The 22,615-nt window shown below is 40.7% G+C and overlaps 1 protein-coding gene across 1 annotated transcript in view; it reads left to right on the forward strand.

The window, feature by feature from the left end:
- The window catches only part of LOC127066277 (uncharacterized), a 155,391-nt gene that overhangs the window by 49,642 nt on the left and 83,134 nt on the right, over window positions 1-22,615 (forward strand). Inside the window, exon 2 of the mRNA XM_050999791.1 lies at window positions 10,933-11,088. Within this exon, the coding sequence (XP_050855748.1) occupies window positions 10,933-11,088 (156 nt within the window). The remainder of the gene's footprint in view (window positions 1-10,932; window positions 11,089-22,615) is intronic.

Raw genomic sequence — 22,615 nt, forward strand, 5'->3', positions numbered from 1 at the left:
TGGCGTGCCACCTCCTGGCACATCATATGATCCTGTTACAAATCTCAATTTGCGGGAAAACTGAAGGCTATAACAGATATTTGAATTTTTATCTGGAGGTAATGGGTGACTTGGAGGTGGGGGAATCTCGCGTGCCACTTCCTTGCACATCATATGATCCTGTTACAAATCTCAATTTGCGGGAAAACTGAAGGCTATAACAGATATTTGAATTTTTATCTGGAGGTAATGGGTGACTTGGAGGTGGGGGAATTTCGCGTTCCACCTCCTGGCACATCATATGATCCTGTTACAAATCTCAATTTGCGGGAAAACTGAACGCTATAACAGATATTTGAATTTTTCTCAGGAGGTAATGGGTGACTTGGAGGTGGGGGAATTTCGCGTGCCACCTCCGCGCACATCATATGATCCTGTTACAAATCTCAATTTGCGGGAAAACTGAACGCTTTAACAGAAATTTGAATTTTTGTCAGGATGTAATGAGTGACCTGGAGGTGGGGGAATTTCGCGTGCCACCTCCTGGTACATCATATGATCCTGTTACAAATCTCAATTTGCGGGAAAACTGAACGCTTTAAGAGAAATTTGAATTTTTATCAGGATGTAATGAGTGACTTGGAGGTGGGGGAATCTCGCGTGCCACCTCCTTGCACATCATATGATCCTGTTACAAATCTCAATTTGCGGGAAAACTGAACGCTATAACAGATATTTGAATTTTTATCTGGAGATAATGAGTGACTTGGAGGTGGGGGAATCTCGCGTGCCACCTCCTGGCACATCATATGATCCTGTTACAAATTTCAATTTGCGGGAAAACTGAACGCTTTAACAGAAATTTGAATTTTTGTCAGGATGTAATGAGTGACCTGGAGGTGGGGGAATTTCGCGTGCCACCTCCTGGTACATCATATGATCCTGTTACAAATCTCAATTTGCGGGAAAACTGAACGCTTTAAGAGAAATTTGAATTTTTATCAGGATGTAATGAGTGACTTGGAGGTGGGGGAATCTCGCGTGCCACCTCCTTGCACATCATATGATCCTGTTACAAATCTCAATTTGCGGGAAAACTGAACGCTATAACAGATATTTGAATTTTTATCTGGAGATAATGAGTGACTTGGAGGTGGGGGAATCTCGCGTGCCACCTCCTGGCACATCATATGATCCTGTTACAAATTTCAATTTGCGGGAAAACTGAACGCTATAACAGATATTTGAATTTTTATCTGGAGATAATGAGTGACTTGGAGGTGGGGGAATCTCGCGTGCCACCTAATGGCACATCATATGATCCTGTTACAAATATCAATTTGCGGGAAAACTGAACGCTTTAGCAGATATTTGAATGTTTAATAGGAGATAATAACTGTCCTGGAGGTTGCAGGATCTCGCGTGCAACTTCCAAATCAGTCAAAGGGATTTTTTTTGGAAGGATGAGTAATGGTAAGTTTTTATTGAGAACACATTGGATATTATTTTTTATCAAATATGTTTATTTTCATTTTTCTGTATACAGATTAAATACATTGTATTTTTTAATTATACATATTTATTTTTTCGTATTAATTGCTCCTTTTTATTGTACAATAACTTTTTAAAACTGGTCTATGCAAATAACTTGCTTCTTATCTGAATTCATGCTTCTCCAATTCTCGACTGAAGTAAACGAAGTCTATTTCGCAAGTTGTTTGGCCTTCTTCTAATATCAGCAGTGGGGCAACCTGCAACCAGCAATAAAGGATTATACTTTTTATATACTCACATATTTATAATTTATTTTATAGTATTTTTTTATTCAAAGAGATTTGTTAAAATATTGTTTTCTTATATTCAGTACCTTACGAAACGTTTCCATTTTCCTAGTTAAACTGGAACACCCTGTATATCCATGGTATCTCTGTAGGTATTTGTGTGTCTGTATATTTGTATGGAAGTACTTATACTAGCACCAATACGCACGAGAGTGACGGCGTTGCGGTTGTAATATAGTTTAGTGCTAACGCACGAATGCTTAGGCGGATGCTGCGCTATAGTAGTGGACCAAAGTACGCGGGGGCTATATTTCTTTATTTAATGCTGGTAGTAACGCGCCGCGATGGCAAATCCGTTTTATTCTTACGCTGAGTCAGCTCGCGAAACGAGGTAGGAGAGAAGAAGAGAGAAAGAGAGAGAGAGAGTGAGAGAGAAAGAGGAAAAAGATGCTGACTTTCTTTAAGGAGAAATCACCCAACTTATTTTCTATGATTTTACCTTCGATATTCTTCGATATCGAATTTAAATAATTTTCTTCTGATATTTGAGCTAAAAGATTACACATAAATATATCTATAAATATACATATTTTTAAAGATTGGTTATATATTTTTATAAAGAGATATATTCTCTCCCTATTTCTCTCTTTCTATTTTCCGCTCTTTCTCTCTTTATTACGTTATTTCACTTATATTATAATCAAATGACGGAGATACAAAGGAGAAATTTATACATGTAAATTTCATATAGATAAAATCGGTCAGAATTAATGGCCATCGAGTGTAATTCACTTTATTCGAAATATCGAACGAAACAAAATTCGAGAGCAGTCGTTTGGAATCATCGTCGTTGGAAGCACGTGATTACAACGATTCCAATAAATTTACTGTGCTCGTTACAGCCGACTACGTTTAACGATCGCTTTGACCCAATTACAAAAAAAGAAGGGAAAGAAAGAAAGAAAGAGAGAAAAAGAGAAAGAATACATTGCTAGTTGTAAAAAGGTCATTTTTCGATACTGACAACAACGGGTTGTTCCAGTGACCCTTTCTAACCAAGTTCGAATTTGCATATTCGAGTTACGATCATTTTCGTGTTTTCTTTTTTCTTTCCTTTCCCTTTCTTTTTTCTTTATTTTCTTCTTTTCTTTTTCCATCTTTTTTTCCTTTAGCGAGCATCGAAAGAAATTGACGATATAAAACGGTCGTCTCTTTTACGATGAGCGCGTGTGTGCAAATTCGCGGAGGAACCAATAAAAAGAGGAAATAATAACACAAAGCGGGGGTGAGGCACCCTTCGACCAAAAAAGAAAAAAAGAAGGAAAGAGAGAGAGCGAGAGAGAGAGAGAGAGAAAGAGATCTGTTTGGAATTGTTTGCATTTACGGAGCATATTTTTACGATATTTATTTGCCGGCTCGCAAGAACGACGTTGAGAGAGTTCGACTGTCAGACGCAGCAATGGTGGTAGTAGCAGCTGAGCGGGCAGAGAGAGAAAGAGAGAGAGAGAGAGAGAGTAAAAGGGAAGAAGGGGTCTTCTCACTTTCTTTCTTGGCAGTTCGATCCTTACGACGAGCCTTACGACGCGGAGAAAATCGTAAAAGGGTGTACGGAGTCAGCGAGTAGAACGGCAGCGAGCGAGAACGTCGCTCGATATAAAATGCAGAGGTACGATAAAACGAAGCCGGTAGCTCTCGAGTTATCGTCGATTAGAGCTGCGATGGAATAGCCTCGATTTCGTTTTACTTTGCGAGAGAGAAGAAGAAAAAGAGAGAGAGAGAGAGAGAGAGAGAGAGGGGCAAGATGGTGGTTTTCTCAAGTCCGAGGAAGTAGAAAATAAATGCCAGTGTATATTCGAGAAACGCCTACGAATATCGTCTCTTCGACATTCTCGATATCCTGTCAAGTTCGAGATAAAGTCGAAAGAGAGAGAGAGAAAGAAAGAGAGAGAATGATCTTCTTCTTCTTCTTCTTCTTCTTCTTCTTCTTCTACTTTTGATGTTAAACTCGATCTACGAGAACCCGTCTATATTTTACTTTTCACGATGCCGCAAACGAGGTGGAAAGTTAAAAGGCCGAAGAAGGTGTATATAAGTGCCGGTGGTAAAAAGGGACGATGAAAATTCAGTACGACGAAAGGACCAACGTTACTCTCTTTCTCTTTCTTTCTATCTTTCGTCGTAGTAAGTGATAACCACCGAGATAAATATTATATGTGCGTCGAAATAAAAAAGAAGACCGTAAAGTCGGCCACAAGCGGCAACAACTTATTGCCAGTTTTACTTTCTCTCTCTCTCTCTTCTCTCTTCTTTTTCTTTCTCTTTCTCTTTCTCTACTCTTTCGTCGATTCGATCTACTAAGGGTGTTAAAGGATGCCCGTGAAAATCGAATGTGAAGAGGAAATTAGCTCGCTAAAGGTGCCTTCCTATGGGGTATAGCCGACTGTAAAGATAAAGGCGACGCGAAAAACGACAGGAATTTCTCGAAGGTTCTGCGATATAAAAGAAACTCGGCCATCTTCGACGTATTCAATGCCTTAGGTTTATTCGAAGCATAAGCTTCCTTTTTCGTTCCCCTTTTAAAGATAGAAGAAGAGTTTTTTTTTTCCTTCCTTTTTTACGAAAAACTCATGGCCTCGGGGTTAAGACGCGAAGAGAGGTAAAATAGAGAGGGATATGCCTTCGACTTTCTCTTTATTATCGAAAAGTAAGAGAAAGCCATGAGAGAAGAAAACAAAAAGAAAGAGAGAGAGAGAGGAAAAGTCGATCGCTTTTTCGTCTCGTTTACAACCACGAATGCAAATAGAAAGCCGTATCCGGCATGGTTCACCGCTCCGTTTGACTTCCTTCTTTAAGGAGAATACCACCCCTATCGCTTACTTAACTACCATGGCAGAAATAATAAAATGCAGATTTCCATTTGGATCTGTGTACTTAAAAATGTCTTCTTTCTTTCTTTCTTTCTTTCTTTCTTTCTTTTTCTTTTTTTCTTTCTTTTTTTCAACGCTAATCACGTACCTCGACGTACGACGAGAAAAGTTTCTATATAAAATCGATATTATATCCTCGTATGATCGAATATTCCTTAGGATTAATCGATCACACGTCGATCACATTCCATCCGATTAATTTTCATCTTTACACATTTCTCGTTAAACGTATATATCCTGTTCGTAACAGTTAATTTTTCACATTGAAAGCCTTCATGAAATGTTCGGTTAAGGATAGATATTATATGATTTGGAAATAATTCGTCTAAAGGGGGATTTGATTTGATCCTCGTGTGTCGTATACGGAGTTAAGATTTTTCGCGAACAGGATATCAACGACGCGACATTGATCGTGGAGAAAATAAGAAAAAATAAAAGTAGAAGGAGAGAAAGAAAGAGGGAGAAAGAGAGATAGAAAAGACGGAAGTCGCGTAATCTTTCTCACTTTCTCCAAAGTTTATATTTACGAGGACTTTTCCGAATGCAGAGTTGTCACGGTGCGAATCGTTCGTTTTCGTCGTTTTCGCCTTTTTCGTCGCGCATCTTCGCCGAGAGAAATTGCACGCGAGAAGAGAAAGAGAACGAGATAGAAAAGTACCAAAGGAAAGGAAGAGATAGCGAGAGCGAAGAGAGAAAAACGCGTCGCCCGGCCTCCGGGCATTAGCAGTGATATTTTATTCATGAAGCACCTTATATACACGCGGGTGCCTAACCCAAACCCGAGTGCAATGCGAGAGCTACTAAATAAAACATCCATACGCGCCTCGCCCATAAATTTCTACACGGCTGATAGATTTACAAGCCGCCCTTGCCGAACTGATATTTAAATTAGTCCAACTACGTCGAGAGAGTAGGAAAGGAGGAAAATAGAGAGAGAGATAGAAAGAAAGAGAGAGAGAGAGAGAGAGAGGGAGAGGGGTAGAGAAGAGAGAAGGGGTCGTTTGGTTCGCCGCGGGTGGCATATACGCTATCACCACCCACCCCTTTTCAGTTTACGCGGAAAAACGCACTGGAGAAAATATGCTCCTAGCGACGAGTTCATCGTGTTTACTACCGGTAGAAATTTATTTATTTTTTTTTTTCTTCTTTTTAGTCGGAAACAGAAAGAGAGAAAGAGAGGTAGGTAGGTAGGTAGATAGGTAGGTAGGTAGATAGGAGAAAAAAGAAATGGACTCGTCTTTTATCTTTTGTGCATGTCAAACGAATCGAATCTCTTTGTTTCTCTCGATACCTCGTATGTGGAGAAAATAAAATTATCCGCGATTTTTCCCCTTTGAGAGAATTTTCGATCGAAATTAACGAGATTAAAAAAAAATATATATATATATAAAGAAACAAGGGTTTGCCATTTTCTCTCTTTTTCTCTCTTTCTTTCTCGTTGTATCACATTTCAATACAAAGAAAATACTACCGCTGATTTCAGATCCTTTTAAGAGATGGATTTGAGTTGAAATTAACGGGATTAAAATATATGAGAAACGAGGTCGAGTGAAAAAAGGGCTTGCCCTTTTCCTCTCCGCGATCCACTCGTTCTATATACCTAACAACGCTTCATAATTCATCAAAATCGTCGTGGTAGCTCCCGCTGCGGTATTCCGCGACCCTCCAGTCGGTAACATCTTCAGAACAGCCACCCGTTTGCTGTCAGTAGGCCACTGGCCCACTTGCCAAGGGAACGGGGTTGAAAAGACAAGAAGAATTAAGTGCAGCACACCCCTCTGCTTGCCGGTTTCTTTTCTAAGGGTCTTTGCTGTTGCTGCTATTGCTCCTGATCTTGCTATTGCTGTTGCTGTTGCTGTTGCTGCTGTCGCTCTTGTTACTGCTGCTTCTGTTGCCGCTGCTTGAAACGTACGAGTTTCATGCTATGAGGGAGTAAATAATGAACGAAGGGATGATACGTTTCTGAGGAACCGAGGGTAACTTTAGTAGGTCAATACCTTGCTCGCGAGCTTCCTCTTCTTCTTCTTCTTCTTCTTCTTCTTCTTCTTCTACTTCTACTTCTACCTTTGAAAGAGTCCAAAGAACAGAGGAAAATAGAAAGGAAACAAGATTTTTGATCTATTCGAATTTACTTCTTTTCTTTTCTGTATTGTTTCTACAATCAAATCTATGATTGAAACGTCAAAAGAAAAAAAGAGAGTACGAAGTAACGAACGTAAAATACCATTAGATTTCTATACGCTCGATATATTTATTTTTATGATTATATTAAATAATACGCCACAAGGTAATATCTGATTATACTGTTTCTACTTACTTGCAATATAAAAGAGAAAAAAATAAGAAGAAGAGGAAGAAAAAAGAAAGAAATGCATAAAGAAGAGACTAAAAGAAAAAATAGATCACTCGATATAAGATAAGGAGTATGATAAAAAAAGATAGATGGACGATGAATGAGAAGAAAAGGGGTTGATAATGATGTATGACACGAGCTCTCTGACAAAAGAAAATCTCTGAAAAAGATCTTGAAACTAAAAACATTTCTATATTGATCGAAATATCCTTTTATCCTTGGGAAAAGAAGTACTGGAGATATACAACAATTCGTAAAGCTATAGATAAATAAATCGATCTTCTTGGGCGAGGAGATTCAAAGAGAAGAAATATCTATATACTAACTATATATACAATGGATCCAGAAGAAGTACTATAGTTAAGTACGAAGGTAGGATGAGGATCGTCGTTCGTTCTCGATGATTTCCTTCGATCGGACGTTACGTTGCTGGTTTTACGACTTCGTGGCGCATTCTAGAGAAAGAGAGATGTAGGAGAGATGAGGTAACGGAGGTGATGGGTGGAGAGAGTTGGAAAGAGAAGAAAAAGAGAAAAAGAGAAAGAGAGAAAGAGAGAGAACGGCTTTACGCGTGGAATATGCTAAACCGAGATCCGCGGAAACTCAGACCACGTTTCCTCTCCATGCAAATGGCTGGAAGGTCTAATGACGATCCCATGCCGTGGGCGCAAATCGACGGGACCAATTTTTCCTTCATTCTTATTCTCCTTTCTCTCTTTCTCTTTCTTTTTCTTTTTATCACACGAGACCATTGCACCCTCCTTTCCGTACCACCCTTCTCATCCTCCATCTCTCTCTCTGTAACTCTCTCGGTAATGGTACATATCGGTGCGAGCATTCGAATGCAAAGCGAGTCGTATCACTTTGCAAAAAAGAGAATGAAAGAAAGAGAGATAGAGAAAAAGAGAGAGAGAGAGATTTTCTCTCAGTCCTTTCATCGGAGAACGGATAGCGTATTTTACTCGTCGTGAAGTCAAGTGCGAAAGGGACGACACAACTGAGACAAGGAAGGGAATTCCTAGGACACAAGGGTTCAACGAAGCGTCGTCGATCTTTCTTGTATCGATAAACTTCTTCGTTGTCTTTTTCTTTTTCTTTCTTTTCTTTTTTTTTTCGTCCTCTTTAATCTACCCTTTTTTCTTTTTTCTCTTTGTCTCTCTCTCTCTCTCTCTCTGTCTTTCTCTATCTCTTTCTATAAAAAGATCGTCGATCGCGTCTTGTTTAGGGAATCTTCGGCTTACCTGTGAAATTAAATAAGGCTCAGAGAGTGACAGAGGATAAAAGTATCGTGTAACTTTCCACCCGGAAGAGATCATCGTGAATTGGTAGAAGGGTGTCCGATATAGAGAGGGATTGGCTAAAGTGTTACGATTTCGTGACAATACTCGATATACCTACATTGTTTTCTTATCTCTTGATGGTTTAGGAATGCGTGACGAACAAAAAAGAAAAAAGAAAAGAAAAAGGAAGGGTAGAAAAAACAGGGAATGTTAGAGAAAGAAAGAGAGAGAGAGAGAGAGAAAGAGAAAGAAAGAAAGTGAGAGAGTGAGAAGGAAAAGGAAAACGAGGAGAAGAGGAAAGAAATAGTCCAGAGAACTAACGACACGAAATACTTTTTCCTTTCCCGTGAGTAAATAAATGTCTTGATTCATTTAATGTTAGCCTCGTTCATTTATTTAGTCCGATATTGAGGGGAAATTGGGTCAAATGGGGAGATTTCGTTCGTTCGTTCGTTCGTTCGTACTCGACACCACCGTATGTCTCGAACGCACGAATCGCGATCGAGTAGACGACAAATAACAACGAAAAGGGAGAGGTATGGGACGTGAACGAAGAAAAAAAAGAAAGGAAAAGGAAAACGACGAAGAAGGAGAGAAAAAAAAACGAAAGAAAAAAGAGAGGAAGGAAGAAAGAAACAAGGAAAGAAAGAAAAAGGTTCGTCGTGTTTTCGTTCGAGAAGTGGCGAAGAAATGTAAGGAGGACTTAAGGAAAGGACTACATATAGTCTCTATCACGGAGGGTGTGGGAGGTGAATGATGGTGGTGGTAGCGAGAAGTGAGTAGTAGTGATGGGTAGGAGGAGTAGCTAAACTATAAGGACGTAATCTTACACCTTTCTCTCTCTTTCTCTTTTTCTCCCTCTCTCTTTCTCTCTTTCTCTGTTGGAGGCTTTGCTCTCTCGCGAGAGGTCACGTTCTCTTATTTTCGCCTGTTTGCCCTCTCTTTATTACGTGTAACGAAGAACCAAGCAGAGTTGCTTGGAAACCCGACACATCCGAAACAGGCGGTCGCGCGTGCGACGTTCCTCCTTTTCGAAAGAGGATAAAGAGGAGGAGGAGAATGGAAGGAGAAAAAAGAAAAGGAGGAAAAAAGAGAGGAAAGAGCCGAAAAGAAATGGATCCTCTTTGATGAGAGTAGATACAAGTTTGGGAGATCCTGTAGGGCTCTCGTGCTCCGTCTTCTTCCTCCTCCTTCTCTTACTCCTTCTTTCTCTCCTCCTCCTCCTCCTCCTTCTCCTCCACCTCCTCTTCCTTTCTATTCCTCTTACTCGCGTCGAGAAGGGACCAAGAGCGTCCTTCGCTGTTGGGGGAACCTCTCGAATAATCTCACGTCGGCAAAAACGATCGCTCGCGCCGTTCCGTCTTGCTTTGACTGCAAATACGATCGACGATGTTGAGGAACGACCACCTCCTTCTCCTCCTCCTTTCTCTCTTTCTCTTTCTCTTTCTCTCTGTCTCTCTCTCTCTCTCTCTCTCTCTCTCTCTCTCTCTTTCACACACATAGTGAAAAAGATAAAGATGAAGAGAGGACAGTCCTTTATGTACGCGATGCACGTGTGTTATTCAACTTTTATTCTCTTTCGTTCTGAAACACTTTTGTTTACTTTACATTTATATATTTACATATAGAGAAATTTTATTATTATTATTATTATATATATGTATGTATATATATATATATATATATGCGTACATGTGAATGCGTGTACATAAGACATATATTTATGCGTATTATATATTATACAAATAGAGAAGAATATTAAATATTATACGAATATGGAAGAGAGGAATTTTGTACAAACATGAAACAAACATGTCTGTTTTGGCGAGGCATCCAAATTGAAAATACATTGTGTGGTAGTCGTAATTGAGGATAGAGTGAAGGGGTATAGCGAGAGTATAGGAGAAGAGAATGAAATAGGGGACGTTGAGAGTTGACCATGGCAAAATGATACACGCGTCATCCCTCCGAATGCATACATACATACATACATATTTACATATATACATACATCCATACATACAAAAATATATATATATCTGCTTTTAATATTTATCGACTAATAAATATAATAATCCATTGGTGTAGCCGAAACGCTAGGCGTTTACGTGCTTTGTTAAACTCAGGAAGCTCCGAAACGTAAACTTGAAACCAAATCCAAACTAACCGAAACGTCTACATAGATATATACTACATCCCCTTTCTATCTCTCCCTCCCTCCCTCTCTCTCTCTCTCTCTCTCACTTCTCTTCGATCCTGTAACTGTTATATTCCATGCTTCGTGATTCGTGGGATTTCGTTCGCACGTATTCCATTCGCGTGTTGGTATCTCGTTTATCGCTCGATCCCAACGTGCATGTATTTGTATTATTGTTCTTCTACACGTACCTTGCATATATATGACGTATTTGGATGTATTTGTAGAATGTGTATATGTATATGTGTGTGTGTGTGTTTGTATGTGAGTACGATAGAAATATATACTACTCTTTTTAATTATCCTCTCTTTCGAAATTTTTCCATTTATATAAACGAAAGAAAATATCTTTGATTCGTGAAATCTGACGAATTTTATACACCAACACACTAACGAATATCTACTTATGTTTCAGGGTATCATTCCTGGCACGAAGTTAGTACGAAGAGACTACCTAACGTTAGTAGTAGAGACTTTCGTCGAAGTAAATGATAGTACTGGACTGCATCGGGCTTCCACGTGTGCATTGGAAGAAGTTGTATCGTGGATTCATCGAAGAGGAAGAGAAAAGGTAGGGGGAGTCGTATTACAGAACCATTCTCATAGTCTCTACACGTGCGTATATACGTATATACATGCATATACACACAATCACGTATATTCAGAAATTTATATACTTATACGAGTATATTCGTACGCGAGGATCGCTGGTAGGATCCTCTCTATACATGGATGATAATACACCACTGTCGAGGTTGGTTTGGATGTGTCATGGAATCGTAAACCGGTAGATATTAAATTTTTACAATCCCAGCTCGTTGGCTGGGTGGTCGGACAAGAGGTTATGATGATTAGATGTAACTCGATAATACGCATGGTGTGTGATGGTGGTGGTGGTGGTGGTGGTAGTGGCCAGAGTGACGCCATTGGTTCTTCCTAGCAACGTTTCTGCCTTTGCAGAATATCGTGCCGCCTTTGCTGCCTTCGGTATGTTGCGTCGGCAAAAGTAGTCGAAGGAGAGAGGGTTGGGGTGTGACGGGATAGGGGTAGGAGTCTTCGTCGTCGTCGTCGTCGTCGTCGTCGTCGTCGTCGTCGTCGTCATCGTCGTCGTTGTCGTTAAAAGCGCCGTTAAATCGGCGAAACCTAAAAATCGTAAAACTTCATCCTATGCCACCCCCTTATCCTGATATGTACCTTCCTAAAATCGTTCGATAACGCTTCCTACTCCTTTCGTTCTATCATCTAAAATATAACAAGTCGAAAATGATATATAGCATCGATATAGAAACAACATCAATTCTCCGTTCTCCGGAATTGTTTTAATTAAACGAATAATCACGTGTATGTTTACACGTTTAATGGATATTAATGTTTAATTTATCAATGTTAAATATTGACTTTGTTTCCGATAATTATTCATTATGATTACGCGCTAACTTGATTCAAAGTTTGCACTAAAAATAAAAAGTACCATAAAATATCTACGATCTATTAATAGCATCGAATTACAACTCTATATATATATAATAATCGATTTGAAAGAAACATTCATTTTAATTTTTAAGTTAAAGTTTTAAATATAGATTTTGTAAGTAATATTAAGAGAAGAACGTGGAATCGATTGTCGAAACATACGCCGTCGATTTGATATCCAAATCTCTCTCTTTCTCTCTCTCTCTCTCTCTCTCTCTCTCTCTCTCTCTCTCTCTCTCTCTCTCTCTCTCTCTCTCTCTCTCTCTCGTATTTTTATGCCCGACATAAACGTAACGGCGAGTCATAACGTCCGTCACGAGCAAATGGCATTGCATACGCGAGTCTCGTACGTGGCACCCTTCGCATAATAATTCTCCGTATTGTCAAAAGCGAAATACGCTTCGACCACGCATTCGCCGTTATTAACGTTTATACGTTAGCGTAAGATAACGCTCCTCGTGTTTTCGGATACGAGAGAGACAGCAGACAGCAGACAGCAGACGGAAAGGAAAGAGAGAGAGAGAGAGAGAGAGAGAAACGGAAAGCTTGTTGTAACGATTCTATCAATGAAATTTGCCAGCAAGAAGGACGCTTACAATCCGTAGTTATTGGACGTAATTCGTGATTGGCATTGGTCGTTTCATTCTCTGGACGGCTTAGTGCTAATAAATTCGACGTATCGAGGCTGTTCGAATAAGCGAAGTTTACCACCAACAGCAACACCAGCAATATCACTATAATATCACAGTAGCAGCAGCAGTAGTAGCAGTAGCAGCAACAGTAGCAGCAGTAGCAGCATCCTTACAACCACCCCTCGTCAGGAAAAGCTGTAGTAGAGCTTAGAGGAGACATAAAGCGGTTTTGCTTCGTCGATTTTATGAATATGCTTTCTCGAAACAGCGGTCGAAGTATCGACGCCACCAAGGCAGCACCAACAGCAAGCAAGCAGTCAGGCAAGCAGGCAGGCAGGCAGGCCACCCTCTTTGCTTTTGAGGAAAAAAAAGAAGTCGCGAGGTTCACTGGTTAAAAGAGAAGTACTAGAAAAGGAAAAAGAAAGAGAGAAGGAAAGGCAGAGAAAGAAAGAGAAAGAGAGACAGAGTACTGCTGGTGGTTGAAAGCCAAGCGAGCGATATAGGTGGACGATAATTCATCGACTTTCGCGAGAAACAAGGGAAACCTTTTTCCCGATATTCGACGATTCTTCGATGGCCTTAGAAGCGTAAAGTCACTCTCTCTTTCCCTCTTCTCTCTATTCCTTCCTTTTTTTCCTTTCTTTCTTTCTTTCTCTCTTTCTTTCACTGTCTATGTATCTCTGTTTCTCTCTCTCTGTCTTTTCGCAAATCGAATCGAATCGAATCGTACTTATACATATTCCTCGATAATCTCACAGCATTCTGCTTCTCCTTTCTCCGAATCTACGGGCTTTATCGGTGATTTAATGCAAATATAGAAGGGGCCTCGAGAAGAAATTGACTTACACCAGAAAGAGAGAGAGAGAGAGAGAGAGAGGAGTCCCAGGGAATTCATTTAGTTCGGCCACGAGCATAATCGAGTTTACCGAGACGACGAAGGCCTGGCCTCCCTCCTTCCTCCCTCTTCTCTTCTCTTCTCTTTCGGCAAAGTATTCCTCTCCCTTTCGTGAACCGTGACGGGAGCGAAAGAGAAAGCGAGAGGATGCCGAAAATACCTATCGGTATACTTCAAAGGAAGAGGAAAGCCGAAAGCCGACAACGTTGTCGTCGTATTCGTCTTCTCCAAAGCGTCACTAGCGGCTTCTTTATCACTATACTATAGTCGCCTTGTCCTTGTTCCAAAGGAATATTTCCTCCAAGAAAATTCTCTTTCTTTCTCTTTCTTTCTCTCTTTCTCTTTCTCCGTAGCTCATGATAGCCTGACAAACTCGTGTTTTATCGCATTATTTATTGCCGCATGCGTTTGAGGGGGAGGGTTGTTGGTTGAGTCGAGTTAGTAGAAGACAGAGAGAATGAGAGAGAGAGAGGGACAGCATCGGTGCTACTACATACGATTCACCAACGACCCCCTGGCGTTACTTTACCCACCGAGAATCGCACACATACCTAGATGGAAGAGAATCCCCGTTATTGATGGATTCCTCCCTTATGAAATATCTCGGAGCTCGGTACGAATTTATTGCGAGCAGTTCGACCTGCTTTATCTCGTATTGTTCATGATAAAGCCGCAGTGATATCCCCGAGATCTTCCGGACATCTAAAAAGCCCCCGATGAGCCGTTATACGACTCTTCTTTCTATTTTTTTTTTCTTTTTTCTTCTTTCTATGTCTCTCTCCGTTTCTATTTCTCTATCACCGTCTCTCTCTTTCTCTCTTTTTATAAACGTTTCTACGATATATTCTTCTATATACATACGAATGTGTGTACGAGTAAATGTTTGTGTGTACATGTGCGAGTATTGCGTATTTCTATTTCTCTCTTTTTTAAATGAGTTCTCGTATCAGTAATGAGCAAAAAAATGATTTCTCCTTTTTCACGAGTACTTACTTCGTTTCAAACGACATAGAAAGAGACAGAGAATTTTTCCAAAGAAAAATATAAAAAATACAAAAGAGAGAGAGAGAGAGAAAGAGAGAAAGAGAGAAGTAGATATTTATATTTATGACTGGAGCTTTCGAGAGAACTCGATGTCACCTATACGTTGATACGCGATGAACCCTGTTCCTCGCTCTATCTCTCTCTCTCTCTCTCTTTCTCTTTTTCGGTGAGGCGAAAAAAAATCGTATCCACTCGTTTTTTCCGTCGACCGCACTGGAACTATTATCCCATAATTTTTTAACGGCCGTACTCGCTCGCGTTCCCGTTCGTTACTTTACGATTCGAACTTTTATTACACTCGCATGTCGCGCTTTTCGGCGCACTTTTCAGCAAATACGTTTTATGACCTAGCGTTTTCGAGCGAGACAGGAAAGAGACAGACAAGAGTAGGACCAACGTTTCGTTTGCATATACGCAGGTGGAGATCAAATTTTTTTTTTCTTTCCTTTTTTCCTTTTTCTTTTTTACTCCTCTTTTTTTTCGTTTTTAAACGTACGTAGATACACGTTCGATCAATGCGGATTTCGTAGTAAAAAAGCAAGTGTAACGAGTTAATTATTTTCTTTTGGGAAAGAAAAAAAATCGTGTGCGTTAAAGAAATTGAGCGAATACGAAACGAAAAGAGAGAGAGAGAGAGAGAGAGAGAGAGAGAGAGAGAGAGAGAGTATTTATCAAAGAAAATGTTCATAATCGCGTTGGTTCTGGCACGCTTTTTTCCCGGTCGCTTTGACGATCGTTAAAAGAATTTGCACGCTCTCGTCAGCCGCTCGTTCGTCCGTAAAAAAAAGAAAACGAGGCTTAGAATGAGAAAGAAAGAGAGAGAAAGGGAGAGTAAAGAGGGAAGGAGAGGGGTGACAAAGGGAGCAGGGAACGAGAAACCGCCCTCGTTCTCGTTCGCTTCGTTTTTCCATCGCGAAAATAAAAAAATATCCTTCCGTGAGTCGACTCGTCGTATGTACGTGGAATTCCTTCCTTTTCCATAGATTCCAGTTTGATATTCTTTTTCTCTGTCTCTTTCTCTCCCTTTCTCTTTCTCTCTCTTTCTTTCCGTATATAGGTATGCATGTAAGTATGTACGTACATACATATACATATATAAAAAACTCCTTTTCTGCAATCGAAGAATTTGGGGCAGGTTGCGGTTCAACGATGCACGCAATGTGGTTGAAACCAGAAGGAAACCTTCTTTTATCCATTGAACCACCACCCCATCCTTTTCGAGGACCTCGTTCTTTCGGTGTACACGTCGAAAGAAGCAAAAAGAGTAATCTTCTTTTCTCGGTACTGTCGTCGATTACGTCTCCGTGTTTTTATTTACAATGAAATAAGTGAGTACGACGGACGGTCGGACGGATGGACAGACGGACAGACAGGCAAGCAGATAGAAAGAGTAAGAGAGAGAGAGAGAGAGAGAGAGAGAGAGAGAGAGAGAGAGAAAATTAGAAAGAGGAAGAGAGAAAGGAATAGAGGGAGAAAAAGGATCCCAACCACGTTTCGATACGACAATTACGGATATACCTACTACTCGTGGCACGAAAGACAAATAAGTGGCTCATTGTATTCGTTTCCAAAGATAAATACTCTTGCATGCATGAAAATAGAAGGATACGATGGCGAATGTATATAATACGTACGATAAGTTTTCTAATCCAAAGGATCAAATTAATTTCCATTGGAATATTATCAAAGGACTTTTGTTATATCCAATATCATCAAGAAAATCATTTACGGTTTACCGCTTTTATGGAAACCTATTCGATTTCGAATACGATACTCGTACATTCCTAGGAAACTAAATACTTAACTTTGGCATGGTTTCGTGATCACGAGATAGTTATAGTGTCGGTACCATACGCTTTTGGGCTCTCCAGCATCACCTTTACCAAGAGCAATCGTCGAACCATTGGCAACACCAGCGGCCGTTCAATTACGCAGTCATTAACTCGCGATTGTCTCTTTCGACGACGACGTAACCTCGTTATGCCGACTTGAATCCCGGGCTTGGCAATATTCTACGCGTAGATCTCAACACAGATAGGCTTTTAGCGTATTAGCAGGCACAATGTGACAATGGAACGTAGTCCGTGCGCTACGGGAATAGCAAATGCTGCCACTCTATCCGTTTCCCATACAATTGCCAGCCAACTCCTCCTCCTCCTCCTCCTCCTCCTCCTCCTCCTACACCCCTAGCCTATGACTCTCTCTCTCTCTCTCTCTCTCTGTCTCTGTCTCTGTCTCTCTCAAACATACATTTGCTAAATCGCGAATAGTCAAGCGAAACACGTATTTCATAAACGCCCATGACAATGATGATAGAAGATTCATCTCCTTTCATGAATCCCTGAGAAAGTCTATGTTCATTATTTTATCATGATGTTACTTTACTTCTTAATTGTTTTATTTTCATGTTCGCTGTGTTGATCAATTTAAAGGGAAACATTATCCTTAAGATTGAGATAGTCTGACAATCAGTCAAATTATATTCCAAATACGGGAAACATGGTTTATCGAGACATGTAGGTATAGGAACACCACTCGATGGATATGGGTCGATCGTGCGTGCAGAGCCGTCTATATAGCAATAGAGATAGAGAGCAATAGAGATAGAGAGAGAGAGAGATATATAGTTTGCCATGATACCAGTGTCTCGGTGGATGCGTACGTTGGTCAGAACGTCGGTACATGCGTCGTAAAGTGACGATCGGATCAGGATGCAGGAAATTGGCCGGATACGCGAGCAATGGTCCATGCTGATACAGCCATCGGTAGCTCGTGTTAGCGCGAGCCGCGGATATCAGCCGAAGTACTCGACCGAACTTTGATCCACCCACGTAGAGCAAAATCCTCGATAACTCTCTCTCTCTCTCTCTCTCTCTTTCTCTCCCCTCATTTATCTCTCTCTCTTTCAACGACTCTTTGCTCTTCGTTTGTCCATGATCCATTGTTCTACGAAAGAGAAAGAGATTTTATGCAGTTATCACAGTTTTATTATTTTTTTCGTTCGGCAACGAATATTCAAACCGAAATTCGTGAACGATCGATCGTAAACAACGGTCAGATAAATACAAAGAGAGAGAGAGAGAGAGAGAGAGAGAGAGAGAGAGAGAGAGAGAGAGAGAGGAAACGAGATGATTCGAGTTCTTCGCCGAGCTTCAATGTCGCGCCATTAACCGTAGAGATAAGCCAGTGGTCGGTGGTCCGGCCAATATTGAATGGTCTGTATAGGTAGTTTGCCCGAAGGGGGTCGAAGGTGGTGGATACTGAACATGAGAGAGAGAGAGAGAGAGAGAGACTGACTGACTGACTGACTGACTGAGAGAGAGAGAGAGAGAGAGAGAAGGGTGGTCGTGCATTAGTGGGACCATTGTGCCTGCTGCCACCCCTCAAATCCATATTACTCGCGTAGTAGTCAGTCAGTGTCCGTTCCTCTCTCCGTCCATCCGTCCGTTTGAATATACACGTATATTCGTGGCGTGGAAGCGTGTATCGGCAAACCAGGGTGGTTGCCTACGCGTTCTATATGCAAACCGCCACGTAATGAGTCCGTCAACCCCCGCTCTGACGTCGTTTGCCGCTATCCTTGCACTTAGCCGACGCCCGCGCCAACACCATTTTCCAACCGAATCTACTCTTCCTCTCTCCTACCCACTCCCCTCTCTCTTTCTCTCTCTCTCTCTCTCTCTCTCTCTCTCTCTCTCTTCGTCACAAATGCAAATACGACAATGAAGAGATGGTGGAGAAGGAGGAGGTGAAGTTAGGGGTGGTGGACAGGGCGATCGCGCGAATGCAAATTAGACGCGAGTAGAGCCGCGATTACCGTCGCGTTTCTCTCGTCTACGTGTTAAATCCGAAAGCTCCGATATATATATATATATATATATATATATATATGTACACACACACACACACACACATATATATCTAGTACCTTTTCTAGTATTTCCTTTTCTAGTACTCATTCCTCTTTTTCGTTCTCTTCTTTCTCTCTTTCTATGTCCGCTTCGTTTCTTCCCAAGCTGATGAGAGTAAGCAGCAACAACCTCAACGATTACTCGATTACTGCCTGTCTGTTAACGTCGTATTGCGTGCGGGGATTTCGTTCTACTCTTCCCCTTCTCTCGTTTTCAATGTTTTTCTTTCTTTTTTTCTTTCTGTTTTTTGTTCGTTTCTTTTTTCGGTTTAATCCACTTTCGTTTCGTTTTGTTTCGTTTCGCTTTCTCTTCTGCTCTTCGTTTTTTGACCCCACGATTAACACTTCATCGATCGTAAAAGAAAATTCGAGGACCGTATTAAAAGTAATCACTTATGTGTCACGATTGTATGTACAATTGTTTTTCCCCTTCCTGAATGTTCTTTTTCTTTTCAATTGGTATGATCTATCAGGAGTAAATTAAATCAATGTTAAAAGATATGAGTTTGATATTTCCAAAGACAATATGCATATATATATATATATACATATATCTTCTTTCACGGTCGTTGATTTCCTAGAAGTCCATACGTATCAGCATTGTTTATAGTTTGGTTATTACTCTGGTGTCATCCGATCGGTCGTCCTAAGGATCGCTCGTTCCTCCTCTCCTACGTTTCAACAATGGCTCGTCAACGTGCGAAACGAGATGACACGGCCGGCCGCGTGTGATAATTATTCTCGCGCACGTTACGAGTGTGCCTGCGAATATTCTCCCTTTCCCTCTCTCTCTCTCCCTCCCTCTCTCCCCCTCTATCTCTCTCTCTCTCTCTCTCTCTCTTTCTCATTACGAGTGACGAGACGTTCACCTATACGTATATATGTATATACAGATATATATATGTATATGTATATATATATATATATATATATATATGTATGTATATGTACATTATGGTTTCCGAGTTCCAGTTAGTCGCGCGGTGGCATCAGTCGACGTCGCTGGCATAATGTTTAGCATAGCTCGTTGCAATATGTTACACGCGCAAAGCGTCGAATGAACATCAGCTCGACACCCCCCGCTTCGCCCACCGAATCGAGTTATCTCTTCGGTATTGGCTATCCGTGCCCGTGCAACACGATTCGCACGTTCGTCGCTCGATCTCGTTTCGTATGCATCGATATACAACAGACCGTTCCCGGTTTGTGTGGCAGGATGTCGTTGCATGTTTCTCTCTTCGATTTCCGCTAACCGTAATTCCTTCCTACGAATTTACAACGTTTTTCTTCCTTTTGCTTTTTCTGTTTCTTTCTTCTTTCTCTTTTTTTAATCTTTTTTCTCTCTTTTTTTTTTTTATCTCTCATCTCTCTACCGTCTACCAACTCTTTCCACGTTTTTCTTTTATTAATCGTTTAGTTAATCGTTTCTATGCTCGCTTTATTTTTCGTGATCGTTGATATTTATCTTGAAGATACGTTTTAATGTAAGATAGTTTTGTAGTAATACGTGTTATTTATCAGTTACATTTATTATTGGAAAAAATGATAGAAATTCATGATCGTTTGTTCTCCGTGAAAAAAAAAAAGAAGAAAAAGACGGAGCATTAAATTATGTAATAGTCTCGAGTGGCCAATAATCTCACAGATCAAAATCTATAAAATTATATTAAACTATAAAACACAATAATAATAAAAATATTCATAATAATAATTTCATATTAAATTATACAAATAATTAATTATGAGTATCACCGATGATACATATTAATGTAAATGTATTATAAATGCACCGTGGACTCAAGTTAATATTAAAGATATAAACGTTTGTTCTACGTTTGATAAAGCGTAATGGTTCGTAGCAAAAACAAATAGTTAGACCCCCATGTTGTCCCTGCCGGACGAAGGGACGTTTAGCACGGCTCGTCGTAACGCGAGAAACATACAACATGGAGAAACTCCTGTCGTGCAAATCGGGTTAGCGGCTGGCCAGTATCTATCCACGTTTCGCGTCTCTCCTGGCTAAGCCGCGAGTGTTAGGGTGCTCCAGGGTGAGCTAGCAGGATCGTCGATTTCGCCGATCTGACCGACCAAGCGACCAACGACCCTCCTTCCTCTATCTCTATCTCTATCTCTAACTCTAACTCTCTGTCTCTCTCTGTCTCTCTCTCTCTCTCTCACACCCTAGTCTTGTTTAGGGATGCTAGCCTGCCTGTCAACGTATGCTAATCACGGTAATAGGGCGTACGTTGTACTACCATCGTCTGCCGAGCCTGCTTTGCTCCGGTCTACGTTAATATTTCGAAATAACATCGATTTGGTCTGCATCTGTCTCTCTCTCTCTCTCTCTCTCTCTCTCTCTCTCTCTCTCTCTCTCTCTCTCTCTCTCTCTTTAAGGGTGATCGTAGACCCACCACCAGTATTGTCCATTAGATACTGTCATAATTATACTAGTCGACCATTTCGATGGTCTACGTTAAACGAGAGAAAGAGGGAAAGAGATAGTGGGAGAGAGAAAATAGACAGGAGCGTAGGGGGATGGGACACAGCAGGGGAATTGTAGAACTATTCGATCGTAGGGACTGTTTAGAAAGCAACGGAATGCTATTTGTTGAAAGCTGCAACGCGTTTGTGTAACGAGCTGTCGAAGCGTCAAATTGTAATTTCAAACTAAATTACAAACCGATCTATCTACGATTATTCTTTGATTTGATGATCAAAATCTATGATTAAATTCCTTTGAGTAATCAGAAATGTGTATGTGCGTGCGTGAATTCGAGTCGGTTTCATTAGAAAAAAATGTTAATGTAATTTTCTCAATGCTTTGGCCGCTAATTCGTTAAATTACGATCGTGAGGGTGTGATTTTGAAAGAAAATGCGAGTGAACGAGAGGGTGTCCCACGATTGGACCATTTTAAAGGCCGGTGTCCCCGATCTCTCTTTCAATGTCCTCTGTTATTGGTTCGACTGGAAAAGTGGGGTAGGAGGGTGCATTAACAACAACCCGACGCTTCGTGGTATATAGGTCCCAGGGTGGCTGTAGTACGACGACGCACCCAACGACATCGCGGATATTATAAATTCCGAGTCAAATGTAGCGTATTGTAATTTCGGCTGGATATCACTTAATGCAATCTGTAAGCTTTTTCCCGTGGAAAAATTGCCTGGGCTCTTCCGACAACGTATTTGGACGCTCTCCACGCGAACTCTCTCTCTCTCTCTCTTCTTTCCTCTTTCTCTTTCTCTCTCTTTTCCATGTTTCTCCGTCTTTTACCCTCTTCTCCTTTCCACCAAAATTGTTTCCGCACGAATTAAGATAAATGAGAACGATAAGATCGTCGCGGAAGCGCGCAAAAATCTATAATTCGCTATACGAGAGATAAAAAGAAAGGAGAGAGAGAGAGAGAAAGAAAGAGAGACAGATAGAGAGATAGAGATAGGTACTTCTTTTTTATCTTTCATATTCCAAAAAAAAAAGAAGAAAAAAGAGAACGAGAAGAAGAAAGAGAAAGAAGTGGATTTTCGTCGTTAGTTAGTAACAAAGAGTAAGTGGAAGGAGGAAAAAGAGAAAGGCGAAGGATAAGAAAATAAAAAAAAAAAAAAAAGAAAAAGAACGAAAGATTCGCGTGCATCCACGTGAAATTAAAAATCTACTCCTACTCGAGCCCAATGGCTCGACGACAAAAGGAGATATGAGCGTTGGTACAGGAGGCAGCCGGGAATACAGGATTACGTCTTTCCTACCTCATCTTCGTCTGACAAAAAAAATAAATACCCTCGAGCGCGAGCAGAAAAATAAGCCCTTAAAGAGCCTGATGAATTTTAAATCAGGCTCGCATTGAAATCGGGAAAACGTCTCCATTGCCAGAGGACTTTCAAACTCTACTACATATCTCTCTACCTACCTACCTACCTACCTATCTACCTACCTACCTACCTACCTACCTACCTACCTACCTATCCTCTACCTACCCTCCCTCCGTGTCAACTTCTACGAGCCACCTCCTTCTTCTTACCCTTCCTTCCTCACTTCTCTCCTCACCCACTCACTTCGTAGCTACTACCACCGCCTTCCTACTTTCAGTTTTCATCTCTTAATAATACAGAGGCACTAATACCCTGATCACATATTCTCAAGGATGAAAG

Source organism: Vespula vulgaris, chromosome 9 (assembly GCF_905475345.1).
Source record: "Vespula vulgaris chromosome 9, iyVesVulg1.1, whole genome shotgun sequence".
NCBI classification, from domain to species: domain Eukaryota; kingdom Metazoa; phylum Arthropoda; class Insecta; order Hymenoptera; family Vespidae; genus Vespula; species Vespula vulgaris.